This window comes from Penicillium argentinense (genome assembly GCF_028826775.1).
Source record: "Penicillium argentinense strain IBT 30761 chromosome Unknown utg000011l_segment0_segment0, whole genome shotgun sequence".
Lineage (NCBI taxonomy): Eukaryota > Fungi > Ascomycota > Eurotiomycetes > Eurotiales > Aspergillaceae > Penicillium > Penicillium argentinense.
In genome coordinates, this window is record NW_026622670.1 from 2,537,188 (window position 1) to 2,551,874 (window position 14,687).

Here is a 14,687-nt window from a genome sequence, read left to right on the forward strand (position 1 = left end):
TACTCGCCTTCTATCTTTGTGCATGGTACGGCCGACGAAGTCGTATCGCCGCAGGAAAGCATAGATCAGCATGAACAGCTGAAGAAATTAGGGGTTCAGTCGGAACTTTTGCTTGTGAAGAATGGCCCTCATGGATTGGGAGATTTTTCGGGTGACCCCGAATCAGAGGTTTCGAAGGCATCGATGGAGGCATACAAAAAGGCATTGGATTTTATTGATGGAGTTTTCAGCGGAGTGCGGAGATCTGGTAGCTCGAGCCTGTAGAGCTTCCGGGAAACAAAGACGGTGACAACTTCGTGTCCTACACAGGATATCACCAAGCAGTAAATGCCATCAAAAAAGAAAATAAAGATTGGTGTGACGGCAAGATGGCCGAGATTCGAAAATGCCCACAATACTGTACAGGATGCTGAACCCTCCAAAGAGAAACCACCTCTAGCCCATGAAGAATCCAATGCAAAGAAAAAGCCGTCCGATAACTGAAGTCTGCTTCTAGACGTCCTTGGTGCGGCCCACCTCTTCAATCTCGACCTTGCCGTCTTTGCGAATCTTGGCGATACTTTGGCTAATTCCCACGGTCTCCTGGCGCAGGTTGTCGATCGAACGTGCGATATCTGGAACGCCATTCACAACCTCTCCTTCCTCTTTCAGCTTTTGCTCTTCTATCTGCCGTGGTGAAGAGGTCAGGCCCCGAGGTGTGCCGGCGATTTCGTTAACCTCCCGACCGGACAGGACGTCGTTCACACGGGGGCCACGCGATTGCACCAGAATGGTCGCAGGACCATCGAATTGCAGGAAGAGCTATAAAAAAGTTTAGGTTAGTCAGAATTACCATCGACCTCGTGCGTTTCGAGCGCGACTCACTCTATCTCCCCAAATTGTCATTCGAGACCATGTTCGCAGTTTGTGAAGCAAGCTCATGGTGGTTTTCCATGTGTTGGAGTCAGACATGTCGCGGATGAACTTGTTGCCCTGCAAGAGTCTGGGAAGAGTCTTCAGGCCGGGAACTTGGAAGTTGAGGGTAGTGGATTTGAAGCGGTATGGACGAGGAGGGTTGGAGGACATGGTATAGGCGACGACATTGCTACAGTGCATGTTAGCGCTTGCGTGCGATCAGCTTGAGAAGGGACAAAATTCCACGTACCTGGGGTGAGCAATGTACTGCTCTCCATCCTTCAAGTCCACGGAGTACACCTGCCCGTTTCCAACAAGAGCCATCAATCCTCGCCCAGTGACTTCGGAGCTGCCCCAGTGAGACAAGCTCTGCATGAATTAGCCAAAATCGATCGCCGTCCCATATAAGACAGAGTCACAAACCAGGTTAGTGTTGATAGTAGGCTTAATGGACAGAGACCGGCCCGTCCAAGCCAACAAGGCACGCCGCTGAGCGACCATCCAATCCACAGAACCATTTAGGTTCACGACTGCGAAAGAGGTGTTGGGAGACCGAACGGAGACGAGGGCTGTAACTGGACTAGCTGATGAGACCTATGGTCTGGTCAATTGCTGTTCCGTGGCCTGGATTGACTGAACATGTATGCGACAAACCTTTTGGTAGAGGAACGGGGTCCCGACAATAGCCCTGCGGAAGGGTTCTAGAACGCTCAACGACGAAATAACCTATTATTATGACAGTCAGCCCTCTTCATATCACGGTAAACCCAGATCGAAATCCATTGGTAACATACATTGTCTGCCTTGCCGCTCAATCCGACTAGGGTTCCGCGGCGCGTGTAGAGAGGTTCTGCGAAGGCGAGAGAGACACCGAGAGAAGCGAATAGGGCGCGCCGACGACGTCGAATCGCGCGTCTAAATTCTGGCATTAGAAAAGATTCTTTTTGAGGATCGTGCCGGTAATGTGCATACCTCGAGACTCAGCGGAGCTGGGTGTATTGGCGAGGGGCAGGTGATCCCCATTGAGCGTGGGCTCTTCCGAGGGCGTCGCGCGAATCTGGACGCATCTCGCATGCCGGGGCACACGAGAGACAAGTCGAGTCCCCGACAAAGTCCGGACGCCTCGCTGGAGGACTGGACTCATGGTTCCTGGTAGACGACCGCGGTGGTGGTGGGAAGGGGCTTTACGTCAGAGTGGAAGCTGGATGCAAAGCCCGTCGGGAAATTGTGGCGCCGAGCGTGCGGTCCGTCGAAGTACACCACGCCCGCCGCCGATTGCGCCCACGAGCACTGCAGCTCTTCCTCGACTTTCTTTCCTTGCCGCCTGTGTTCGATTGACTCCCTGACGCTTCGACCTTTCGTTCTACCAGCTACTACACCCCCTCCCCGTCCTCCCCATTGTACACACAAGTACACATTCGGCCCCGACGTTCCCTCCGAAGCCGGCAGCTCCCAAGGTTCCCTCCCCCGCGAGCTATCCAGAGGGAGCTGCGTACGTTATCTGCCTCCTGTCGACTACACTATGTTCTCTTGAACCCTATCGCATCATCCATCGATATTCGGCGGTCAACAACCCTGTCAATCGGCAGAGATGCTGCTCAAAGCAGCTCGGTCGTCGTGCTGGCGCCCGACGGCGCGGTTCACTCGTCCGAGCTTCGCCGGCCCGTCCCCGTGGACGAGGCGCAATGGCACTCAACAGCGCGTGTTCACCAGTGGTGGTCCTCTGTACAATAAGGTGTCAGATAGCAAAAATCCAGCGTCGGCAAAGGACAACCCAGTCCCGGCCCCGGCCCCGCCAGCGTCGCAACTAGCCAATGCCCAGGTCGAGAAGGCGGAGGGCGATGCGAAAGCACCAGCCAAGAAAGACTTGCTGAGCGAGTCGTCCAAGGCCACAAAAGAACAGCGAAAGGCAGACTGGGCTATCATGAGAGAAATGGCCAAGTACCTCTGGCCGAAGGTATGGTCTACAAGGCACGCGCCCAGCTGGAGATAGAGTACTGATCTGTTACAGGACGACTGGGGCACCAAGCTTCGTGTTGGAACCGCATTGTCGCTGCTCGTAGGCGCAAAGGTCCGTCATCTCACTAATATGAGTTTCATTGGATCTATATATTGATTGATCTACTCCCCAGGTTCTCAACGTCGAAGTTCCCTTCTACTTTAAGAGCATTGTGGACTCAATGAACGTTGATTTTGCTGCCGTCGGTGGTACTGCATATACCGTGGCTGGCTCCATGATCATTGCCTGTGAGAGATAACAAACCGTTGCAACTGGAATGACCTCTCATTGCTAACTTGAATTGCTTGGTTAGATGGTGCAACCCGTATCGGCGCAACTCTGTTCCAAGAACTTCGCAATGCAGTCTTTGCTAGTGTTGCCCAAAAGGCCATTCGGAAGGTGGCACGAAATGTCTTTGACCATCTGTTGCGGTTAGACCTCAACTTTCATCTATCGCGTCAAACTGGCGGCTTGACTCGGGCCATCGACCGTGGTACCAAGGGCATCAGCTTCTTGCTGACTTCAATGGTCTTCCATGTCGTCCCAACGGCTCTTGAAATCTCTCTTGTTTGCAGTATTCTGGTAAGCGGACCCCATTTTCAAGTAATCCCGCCCAGAGTGACATTGGCTCACATCTTCTAGACCTACCAATATGGCGTGAAGTTCGCGGCCATTACCGCCACAACCATGTTGGCATACACTGCATTCACAATCACCACGACAGCCTGGCGAACCAAGTTCCGCCGCCAGGCCAACGCCGCCGATAACCGTGGAGCTACCGTTGCGGTTGACTCCCTGATCAACTATGAGGCTGTCAAGTACTTCAACAACGAGAAGTTTGAGGTTGCCCGGTACGACAAGGCCCTGAAGAACTACGAAGATGCCTCGATCAAGGTGACCACTTCATTGGCCTTCCTCAATTCCGGCCAGAATATGATCTTCTCCAGTGCGCTGGCCGGAATGATGTACTTTGCCGCTGACGGGGTCGCGACTGGTGCTCTCACGGTCGGAGATCTGGTTATGGTCAACCAACTCGTCTTCCAGTTGTCCGTTCCCCTGAACTTCCTTGGATCCGTCTACCGCGAACTGCGACAGTCTCTGCTGGACATGGAGACGCTGTTCAACCTGCAAAAGGTCAACGTGACGATCCAAGAGAAGCCCGATGCGAAGCCCCTGCAGCTGAAGCGCGGCGGCGAGATTCGCTTCGAGAATGTCACCTTCGGCTATCACCCGGATCGACCGATCCTCAAGAATGCCACTTTCACCATCCCAGCCGGATCGAAGTTCGCCATTGTAGGTCCCAGCGGCTGCGGCAAGTCCACGATCCTGCGACTGCTCTTCCGCTTCTACGACACGCAGTCGGGACGGATTCTCATCGACGGTCAGGATGTGCGCGACGTGACGCTTGACAGCCTCCGGCAGGCGATTGGCGTGGTGCCGCAGGACACGCCACTGTTTAACGATACAATTGCGCACAACATCCGTTATGGCCGGATTGACGCATCGGACGCCGAGGTGCGACAGGCAGCTGAGCGTGCGCGCATCCACCAGCTGGTAGAGCGGCTGCCGGACGGATATCAGACGGCGGTGGGTGAGCGCGGCATGATGATTTCAGGCGGCGAGAAACAACGCCTGGCGGTTTCACGACTGCTGCTGAAGGATCCGCAGCTCTTGTTCTTTGATGAAGCGGTAAGTAGTCGGAAGAAATTGCCTCCGAAGTGGTGGACATGAGGATGTTGTGGCTGACCAGCCACCTCGATGGTTGCATTATAGACTTCGGCACTGGACACCTACACCGAGCAAGCCCTGCTCCAGAACATTAACAGTATTCTCCGGGAGAAGAGTCGCACGAGCGTCTTTGTGGCGCACCGCCTGCGCACTATCTACGACAGCGACCAGATCCTGGTCCTGAAGGACGGCCAGGTCGCCGAGATCGGCTCGCACCGCGAATTACTCGAGCTGGAGGGCGTTTATGCGGAGCTGTGGAACGGTATGCCCCTCGCTGGATTACAGACTAACCCCGAAGATGGCTAGACTCACGCTGACGCACGTACAGCCCAGGAACTGTTAGCGCAGGATGAGGAGTAGGGGGAGCCGATGAAACGCCCCGGTCGAATGGGCCAGACCGTTTGGAGGCGACGCGTACTCAGTGGGGGATAAATTAAGCCATGCCCTGTTCTGGTGCTCCGTCGGTACAACCAGGACTGCTATGTCGTAGAGAACTTAAGTAGTAGTACTCCGTGTGAATAGAGACGGCACTGTCAGGGAATGTCAACACGGCGCTATTACCCGCGCTTCCCCACTTCCCCTTTCTCTTCCCCTACGATGTCGACTCCGACTCTTGCATTCCCATCTTTCCTGCCCTGCACGTTCGTTCCTGGGTCTAACCCCAATTCCACTCCTTTGATCTTGTCCCCGGATTTCCCCACCGATTGTTCTCCTTGCATTCTCTTGTGGCACCTCGCAGAAAAGTCCCTCGTGCGGACCCCTCCACGCTTCCCTTCGATCCACACCCTTCGGTGCAGCATTACGACGGTAAGAAGCGACCGGCGACCGGCGACCCCTCCGGTCCTTCGATCCAGACTCCATACCGTGTTCTCGGAATGCGACTGACCCCATGTTGTTACAGTGACGTGCTGTCGACCTTCCGTCTGTTGCCGGCGACCACAGCTTTCCGCTCGCAGCTGCATGTGGGAACGATCGTCAACTTCCATATATAGGAACAGCAAACGACACTCCCCAATTGCAATTCCACCGGGGATTCAGTTCAATAGCATCGTTTGATCGATCGAAAATATTCCGTCCGAAGAAATTCCCTCGCACCGTCACCATGGGTTTAATGGATAAACTTCAAGCAAGTACGTGAACGCGACCCTCTTCCGATGGGGAAAAAAAGCAACCATGCCAAATGCAATCGACAAAGGCTAATAACGATGTCCTGCAGAGCTCGAGCTTTACCGCCTCGAACAGCGCTACGCCCGCCGCAAGCATCGCAGCACCTTTTCCACCGGTGCCCAGTACGTCGACGGCGAGTATGTCTACTCCAACGGCACCAACTCGCCCACCGGAAGCACCGTCTCGAAACACTCAACGGGAAGCTGGCGACCATCGGGATGGGGATCGAATGACTTGCGGCGGTGAGGAGTAACGATTATCTCCTCTCATTCGCTGCTTTTCATGTCCTGGTTCTTTCTGCTACCTTTATTTGATCCTCTTTCCTCAGCGCCCTCTGGTTGGAACCTTTGACTCTGCTGAATTAGCCAATTCTTCTATCTGCTTTATTCTGCTGTTCGGCTTCGGCCGCTTCTCGACTTCCTTCGCGTGATGTTCCTGCGATGATGAAATCTCGACGACCCCCTGATCCTTCTCTGCTTCCGTTATGCAGGCCCCCTTCGGCGGATCTTGTATGATGTTGGTGATTTCGAAACCAAAAGTTGGAATTGCGTTTCGTTTCACCCGAATTGGAATCTATACCTGTTGGGTGTAAAATGTCTACTCTCGATATTGGAATTACATTTTATTTCTCCTGGATATTATGTTTTTTTTGCCTTCTATTGTCTATGTTTCAGTTGCATTTGGTCTTCTCTGTCAATAGAAATGACACCTTTCACCTTCGTGATGGACCACTTCCTCGATTGCGCTTTTAGACTTTACTTGGGTAGAAGCAAAGGTTGCCCGTGAATGGCAGCTACAATATGTTTTCAAACTACACAGTTTTGAGATAGGTTTCGAGGATTTGAATTGCGTTGCGTAAAAGCCGTCTCCCGTAGAATGGCTGGGCTGCTGTGCCAGCGGGAAAGACGAGATGGGTATCTTGCTAGATCACCACAATAGTTGGTAGTACATGAACAGATCACGCTCTCGTGCGTCGCTTTCTTCCACTTGCGAACCAGAATCCGAACTCTCTGATGTTTATTCGGCCTCTGAATCCGAAACAAATGCCCCTCTCTTCCTCAACTCTCGAATCCGACTCCGAATCTCCAACCCTTTCTTCAAACCCATCTTCTCAACCCCTAATCGGTCTGGTGTTAGAAAAGCCCCGAACGATTTCATACGCTAAATCCGCTCTACTCCTTTACTTCTTCGACTTACGACTTCCGATACCTAATCTGCCCAGGTTAGAAAGACTCGACTTGGGCTTATGCGCCGAGCCGAGAAGAGAAGAAGAATTGCTGATCTTTGCGTCGGGTGGTCCACGGCCTGCACCACTGCCGCCGGCGAGACCTAGTCCTGCACCTCCTGCACCGGGCCCTGCAGCTCCAGAGCCTCCGGACATACCCTTAGGGACACCAGAAAGGCCGGACTGAGTGCTCGGACGGTCAATGGTAGCGGCGGAGAGGGCGGCGGTAAGAGATGGGTCATCGACCGACTGGCGCGGTGCGGCCTGTGTGCGACGCGCACGCTCCTGGACTAGCTTGAACTTGTCGAGAAGATCAACCCATCGGATACCGTTCTCATCACGGGGCTTCAAACGTGTTCCAGTGGGACGATCGTACGACGATGGGCCGGCCGGTGCGCCGCTAGAGGAAATGTCAGACCAGAGGCCAGTGATTCATCGGATAAAGGGCAATTGTCATACCTGCGAGGTCCAGAATGAAGGAGTCCGATATTGCTGACGCTGTTCAACCGGTTCTTCAGTGCCGCAAAGGCCGAGCTCTGCGGCAGGAGCATTAAAATTCCGTAAAGGGATTTGTAGAGGTAAGGATATTTTTCGGGCTCGAGAAGCTGAAGGCGAAGATCTGATGGTCTGGTTAGCAAGGTTCTGTTTCCCCTCCTTTTCTCAAGACTTACAGGTGAAAACGGGGGACTCGAGCAGCTGCACCAGCTTGTCGATCTGGATAAGCATATTGACGGTCATTTCCAATTCGGCACTAGCATCAGGTTAGTAAGTCAATGCTTTATCTTCTTACTTTCAGGGCACACACAAAATCTGAAGAAGGTTGTAAGCTTGCTCGTAAGCCTGCGCAAGAAGGCACAGCGAGAATGTAGAAACTGGATTGTGGCACCAGGATCGGAAAAGAGCAACGAAGAACAGTTGGCCCTCCTAGATAGATTTCCGTTAGTATCCATCGAGAGTGCAAAAGGTCAGTGGAAAGTGTACCTTTGAATCAAGGTTGCGCAGTCTCTTTCGCATATCTGATAGCTCCGGTGCAGTAATAAGGTTATTGTTCAGATTCTGAACCATGATGCTGGCAAACTCGATATCCTGGGGAAATGTCAGTAAGTGTAGATTCTGTGTTCTTATTGAATCCTACTAACCTCTTCCTTTTCAATACAATCGGCCAGAGTACGATAGATACGCTCCGGGCTCAAGTTGAGACACAGTTGTCGAATGATAAGATTGCCACGCGCCTCGAGCAGGTGCCGATCCGTGGTAAAGAGTTGCAGTAGGCTCACCATGAATGAAGCAAAGTAGCTGTCGTCGCTGTTTCGTGAGATTTGCGATAGAAGCTGCAAATCCTTGGTCACGACCGCTTCTGCAGGGTCTGAGAGTGTCTTCAACAGAGCGGGGAATGTTCCGTCGTTGAAGGCAATCACCTTTCGGGGAGCCTTGTGGTGGAGCATCATGAGCCACGAGACAGCAGCCAACCGAGTAGCTTCGTTTTGATTAAGAAGTTGAAACGTCAGCGATTTGACCGCCGCGGCGTAATCGAGGTCGGTCGGCAGCAAGGGCGTCGAGACGATACTACTGCGAGGAGTGGCAGCGCTGGGGGTCTCCACCACCGATTTTTTGGTATCAATGCTCACAATCTCTGAAGGCTTGCGCTCGATGCTTTCTTTGCTGGGTACAGCTGAGGATGCCTTTGACGAGGATTGGGCTGCCTCATCAGTCGCGTCATCAGAGAGGGAATAGATGTATTCGAGAAGGGATTTATTGACACGATTGGCAGCCTGGCGGACCTCGTCGGAGCCACTGGACATTGCAGGGAGCACTTGTGTCAGAAGCCGGGGCACGAAAGGGAGAATATCCTCAGGGCTGATTTCAAAGAATTTGTCAATCCAGCGGAGCGCGGTAAGTTGGATCTCTTGTTCTATGTATGTTGTTAGCACTGTTTGTTCAATTGAGTTTCACATAGCGAGGAGGGAACGATACCGTAAGAAGTATGGACGAAGGTGACGAGGATATCGAGAATCTTGGGGTAGTCAATGTGTACGTCTTGTCCTGGGAACCAGCCTCCTTCGGCCTGAACCACCTCATCATCGAAGAGAGAGCCCGAAGCAGAATCATCTACCGCGATGTCATCCTTGTCGACAAAGTCAGGCCCAGTCTCGTCAACAGTCTCAGTCTTGGTACTGAAGCTGACAGTGTCACTCGCAGCCGAACGTCTGTGACTACCTTGGCCCTCGATTCCTTTCTTCAGTCGAGTGATCTTCTTGATCTCCGTCAGAAACCGATCAAGTAGACCTTGGGTTGCGACATTGACATCTTTGTTGGGACCTCCAAGGAACCTGATCAGGCCTTCGAGAAATTCTGGTAGGTAAGAGACCAGTTCCAGATCAGGGATTGTGTCCAACAGAGTCAGCCAAGAGACCAAGAACATGCGAGTGTATGGTCCGAGCACATGGATACGCTCTTTGAGCAGGGGAATGAATTTGGCGAGAGAGAAAGCCGTGGGCAGCTCGGTATCGTCCAGCTCTGTCGGGTCTTCCCTCTCTGCGATCTGCAGGACGGAGACGTAGGATGCGGCGGATTCGGCCACGATATCTTTCACCAGGCGATCGAGAAGCTCCGCGCCGTTCTTCACGGAGAGCTCAGAGTCGGAAGCAAGCTGTAAGATGTATGAGTATACGTCCAATTCGGACGCGGGGGGTTCTTCCATCAAACTTACTTTGGCCAGTGCATCGAAGATGTCGTTGAAGAATAGAAGGATTTCGCCTTTGGCAACCTTGGCGATGTTGTACATGGCCTCGCAGGCATAATATCTGACGCGCGCATCTTGATCGGAGAAACAGGCGAGAACAGGGGGCACGATATCCTTCAGGTACGGCGCCACACCCTCCTAAAAGTTCGTGTCAGCTGTTGTCTATCCTCTGTTGTGGTTGTTTACTCACAGATCCGAGGGCAATCGAGGCCGCAGCCAGTCCGATCAGACCACCGTTTCGAGCATGAGGTTGGTGCACAGCGTAGGCATAGTCGTGGCAGAGCTGCTCAACGATTTGGTGAATTCTGTTTTCCTCTTCATGAAAGACGGCATCGCGGACGATTTTCTCGAGTCTGAAGAAGAAATCGCGTGTTAGCGATGTACCACAAGCTTTGCCATCCATCCAGTCCCAGGTGACTTACTCGAGAGCGCCCTGCTTCCGCTTGTCATAGAGCTTGTCGTTGAGCAGTCGCTGAATTGAGGGATCCATTGTTCCAGCGGGCGGAGTGTGCTGTCCTGAGCTCCGATCAGGCAAAGCTCATGGTGGAGCAAGCCGTGTTCGATGCCGGGGAACAAGCTGGCACTCCGTCCGATGTTTGGTGACGGAAAATGTTGACGACCAGCTCCAGTACGCGTGAGGGTCGTGAGGGGATACTGAAGCTCCTGGTGGGGGAAGGCGGAAGGTGTGTTGTCAACGCGGAGATGAGAGAGTCCAAGCGCGGTGTGACGTATGTCAGCACCGAGCTAGGCGGTCTCGGCCCGATAAGGCCATAGATAACAACAGTACCAGCAACCATACATTTGAACCACTTTAGGCTTCAAGTAGAACGTACATTAGTACCTACTAGTACTGGTAGTTCCCCACTACCCAGTCATCGATCTGATCGGATACCTTGTCATCTACCACCCTGAGGTAATTCACCCGCCGGATCTAATGTCTGGCCATCTCTTCCGCACACTCATGCCTCATGGCATAAAGCACATAAATGGCTTCTTTCTAAGAAAGGAAAAAAAAAAGAGAGAGAGAGAGGGAAAGGAAAGTCTGTTTTCTACTCGCGCAGTCAGGACCAGGAAACTCGATCTGAAGTACTATAAGACGTCTGAAATATCAGGAAGGGAGGTGATGTAGACCAAAAATGGCGTAGGTAGGTGCTACTATAATCTCTCTAATTGTAGCAAACTTAGGGTAGGGTTCTTTGACCAGAGGAAGCTTGATACGGTGTATCTTCTTAGAATCATACCATCTTCCGAAACAGCATGTCTGAGCACCGTTCGTTAAATTCCTCTTGGAGCCCTTAGCATCTAAGTGAGCCCAACCGAGTCAGGACTTTACTCTGATATCGAGTTCCAAATATTTCACTCATTTTAACTCTGCGTGAGGAGTTGAAAAGCATTCAATGATATTAAGGGAGAGATAATCTTGGTAACGCTGCTTCTCTGTGCGTTGTTTCTGGAGAAAGCCCAGGCGGTACCATTGGCTATTGCAGTGTAAAGGAAAAGCTTGGGACCTAGATTAATCATTTCTCATGACATTCCAGATCTTGACGGTCCTGTCCCGGGAAGCTGACGCAAGTCTCTTTCCATCGTCTGACCAGGTCACGGACTGGACTTGATGAGTATGGCCCTCAAGCTCCGATAAACACCGGCCACTTGCACCGTCCCAGATTCGGATAATGTCGCCATCTGCACCTGCAAGCCGACCATCTGGTGACCAGGCTAGAGACCGGATCGAATCACTTTGACCTTGGGCCCATACAGTACAGTGGCCATTCTGGGTCTCCCACACCTTGATTGTGTTATCTTCAGATGCCGATGCTAGCCTCCGGCCATCCCGAGACCAGTCAAGAGCATATACCCGTCTGTTATGGCCTCCAGGCTTAAGCTTGCATTGGCCGTCAGTGGTGTCCCAGATCTTGATGCTTCCATCCTTGGCGCCTGAAGCAAGCCTGCCATCCCGGGACCAGGCCAGCGCATAGGCACCTTCATGGCGACCATTGAGCGCCAGTGAGGACTTGAACCCGGTAGCATTTGTGACATGCCGAATCAAAATAGACCCATCCTCGTTAGCAAAGGCAAGGTTGCCTTCGGGGGACCACGCAACAGTAGAAAACGAGTCAACAGCATCCCTGTAGCTGGCAATGTCTTCTTCAAATGATTGAAGACACCTGCCATCGGTGGCACGCCAAATCCTGACCGTTCCATCACCTGAGACCAATGCAAGTCTTGGGTTGCGCAGCCATCCTACTGCAGAGACTGGTATTCCATTGTCATCCTTGAATGTGGACAGACAGCGGCCGGTGGTGGCGTCCCATATCCTTACGGTACCATCATATGAAGCCGATGCGAGCTTATTATTTAGCGTCCATGAAACGCATTGGACAGAGGCTCCATGGTCTCGAAGGGTCGACAGACACGGGCCATTAGGATCCTCCGTGGCTGGCTGTGCGTTGGCGACGTCTTCCTGTGGGGTTGGAGATGCTTTTGGTTCATCTGACGGGAAAATGTTAGCAATATCCAGCGCAAAGAGGCAGCATGTATCTTTGAAGGCTTCCACTGACCTGGTACCTCCGATGGAGGCTTCTCGGGCTCCAAAATCAGCAAAGATTCCTCATCTTTCACGCCCTCAGATGCTTTCTCTGAGACAATGCTATCTTTGTCTGTAACCTCGACTTCACTTGCAACATGGTCGTCCTTTGTGGGCGTCGATGCTTGCGCACTGCTTGTATCTTCATCACCCTGTGATGGTTGAGTATGTATCACTGTCGTGCTCGACGAGACTTGGGAGTTGGATCGAGCGGGTCCTTCGTCTAGCTGGAGTCAGTAAATGCTCTCAGCAGTAGTTCTGACAATCCCGTCAAATCACATACGGCTTGCAGCTATGAGGAAGGGTGAGTCATGCTGGACTTGGTCTTCGACGGAAGGGCTGAATTTCCCAGACGATCTTCTCTTATTGAACTTGTCTTTCCAGTATTGCCGGAAGGAACCGCTAGTCGAGCGGCGATCGGAATTCAGGCTCATAGTCGCGAACTGGGTCTGAGCGAGCGATCTCAACCGTGGAACTGGCGCGTGGAGTAGGGGCGGAGGTTGGAAGCGGCTCGTTCCGTTCCAGATAGCCAGCAAAAGTCAATATTGGCGCATCAGATCTGTCGGAGGATGGATGAAGGACTGATGGTTGTTCAGGAGAAATAATCACCCAGCTGGTTGCCAGTCACTTTTTCGGGGGCCCTTCTCGGTGTGCTTGCTGCGGGTCGCTGCGCTGGTCAGTGATCAGCCCCACCAGCTAGCTCGATGAACCGTGTCGCTGCCCAGTCAGTGAGATGGCGGTAACTGAGGGGGGCTGGGCTGCTGAACATCCGAGAGATCCCCTCCAGCAAGCCCTGGCCGGATGGTACATCCGATCAACGAGTTGAAAAAGTTTAGATGAAATCACGGCCATACCCTCAAGGCCTACCCGTGAAGAGCGAAACAAAGACATTGTACATTGCTATGGATCATTCCAGTACACATCGTCTACATCAGCACGAAGGATGGGCTCAAATCCTCGTCCGGTTGGAGATTAGATGCCGGAGCCTGCAAATTTAGTCGACAGGTTCCCGGCGTGACAGGCGCGCATGCAGCGACCCAACTTCGGAGAAATCCCCATGTGGCAAGTGATTTGCTTTCGAATCGAATCCACATTTCAGCCGGGGCCACCGACTCGATTTCCAAGATTTAGTGCTGGCTATGGAGCATTGCCAGCCAATCATAGAGCCCACTTTTTCTGACAAGAACTCCTGGAGGACAAGGCTTTCTGACCGCTTAGCCGTGCGTACATGCTGCATGCACGCATAATGGGAACGTGGTTAAAAGAGTAAACGGACCAGCCTTAATCGTTGATACATATGGGCGCACTAGGAAAATCTTCAGGTGAGCCCGGTCTCATCACTGCCAAAAAAACCAACCAGTGTCCCAGGTTGCATGAGATTTGCCCAGTCAGTCTGTTCAGAATCAAACCAAGTTGCTCAAATATCAAATCTGTGCTTTCCACGGATGGATATGCGGGTGAATCTTCATTAGATAGCATATCAGACTGCCCAGGCAAATTTCCTGGTCCATCAATACCTCCGGATAGTTCGCCACCTATGACGCTAGCAGGCCCAGATCCGCCGGATCTGCGCTGCAATCGGCAGTGCCAAGATTTTTGCCCTTTTGACTTAAAAGGCATCGTTGACGTAGAAGCACAGTAAATTTCGGGGGCTGGATGTTTCTGCCCATTTGAAGCTCGGCTTGTTCACGCGCATTCCATGCCCCGAGAAGCGCGCGTCCAAATGCTATGTGCATCGGACTTCTCGGGTTTCGATAAAGTCCTCTATACTCGTAATTGCTGCAAATGGCTTTCCAAGCGTGCTCACAAATTTCGCCATTGATGCGATAAGCTAGCTCGCTAGCAAGAAAGGTATAGCCGAGAAATGGAATTTGGGGCTGGGTATACCAGTGGAAAACGAAGAGATACTCATTGGTGTATATGAGGTCATCGTACTCTAGCATCTCGATAGCCTTGACAAATAACATATTGCATTCATCCTTGTCGTGACTAGAGGCTGGAATTAATCGGCACATGAAATCGACCACGGGGAGTTTGCAAAGCACGACTTCATTGTCATGAGAGTGAGTAACCGAATCAGAATTTTAGGATCGCAGTGCTTTAGATAGGTGGACTCAAAGCAGGAGCAATAACTCGCTAAGTCGTTGCGAGATATTTCGGCGGTATTGGAAAGCATAGCATCTGGTGGTGTTGCAGAAAAGCCATGAACGCTTTGTGGATCCCTGATAGTCACTGGATTTAGACGACTACCGATTGGGACGGACGCCAAGGTGAGCTCAATTCGTGTAAGACTGAAGGACATTTCAGTAAGGCCCTCGGACGGTCGCGGGGGCTCTTGAGAGGCCGG

General features: G+C 52.3%; 5 protein-coding genes across 5 annotated transcripts; 2 read left to right on the top strand and 3 right to left on the bottom strand.

Annotated features, from left to right (window-relative positions):
- Window positions 1-492: 492 nt before the first annotated feature.
- On the bottom strand, window positions 493-2,038 carry N7532_011964 (AIM24 family protein; the record flags this gene model as incomplete). Its single annotated transcript, XM_056624455.1, has 7 exons — window positions 493-801; window positions 865-1,084; window positions 1,145-1,263; window positions 1,318-1,488; window positions 1,549-1,620; window positions 1,689-1,816; window positions 1,867-2,038. The coding sequence occupies 7 exons, from the start codon at window positions 2,036-2,038 to the stop codon at window positions 493-495; spliced, it is 1,191 nt and encodes a 396-aa protein (XP_056469443.1).
- Window positions 2,039-2,485: 447 nt separating this feature from the next.
- Window positions 2,486-4,981, top strand: atm1 (ATP-binding cassette Fe/S cluster precursor transporter ATM1; the record flags this gene model as incomplete). Its single annotated transcript, XM_056624456.1, has 7 exons — window positions 2,486-2,851; window positions 2,906-2,965; window positions 3,027-3,141; window positions 3,207-3,475; window positions 3,536-4,582; window positions 4,667-4,883; window positions 4,950-4,981. The coding sequence occupies 7 exons, from the start codon at window positions 2,486-2,488 to the stop codon at window positions 4,979-4,981; spliced, it is 2,106 nt and encodes a 701-aa protein (XP_056469444.1).
- Window positions 4,982-5,723: 742 nt separating this feature from the next.
- On the top strand, window positions 5,724-6,034 carry N7532_011966 (uncharacterized protein; the record flags this gene model as incomplete). The annotated part of the gene is made up of 2 exons (XM_056624457.1): window positions 5,724-5,751; window positions 5,838-6,034. The coding sequence occupies 2 exons, from the start codon at window positions 5,724-5,726 to the stop codon at window positions 6,032-6,034; spliced, it is 225 nt and encodes a 74-aa protein (XP_056469445.1).
- A 934-nt stretch (window positions 6,035-6,968) lies between these two features.
- Window positions 6,969-10,246, bottom strand: N7532_011967 (VAC14 family protein; the record flags this gene model as incomplete). Its single annotated transcript, XM_056624458.1, has 10 exons — window positions 6,969-7,413; window positions 7,473-7,632; window positions 7,685-7,764; window positions 7,819-7,937; window positions 7,995-8,099; window positions 8,153-8,925; window positions 8,988-9,663; window positions 9,724-9,894; window positions 9,947-10,109; window positions 10,179-10,246. The coding sequence occupies 10 exons, from the start codon at window positions 10,244-10,246 to the stop codon at window positions 6,969-6,971; spliced, it is 2,760 nt and encodes a 919-aa protein (XP_056469446.1).
- A 1,023-nt stretch (window positions 10,247-11,269) lies between these two features.
- Window positions 11,270-12,774, bottom strand: N7532_011968 (WD40 repeat domain-containing protein; the record flags this gene model as incomplete). Its single annotated transcript, XM_056624459.1, has 3 exons — window positions 11,270-12,246; window positions 12,315-12,492; window positions 12,661-12,774. 3 exons carry the CDS (start codon window positions 12,772-12,774, stop codon window positions 11,270-11,272), a joined length of 1,269 nt encoding a protein of 422 aa, XP_056469447.1.
- Between the last annotated feature and the right edge of the window lie 1,913 nt (window positions 12,775-14,687).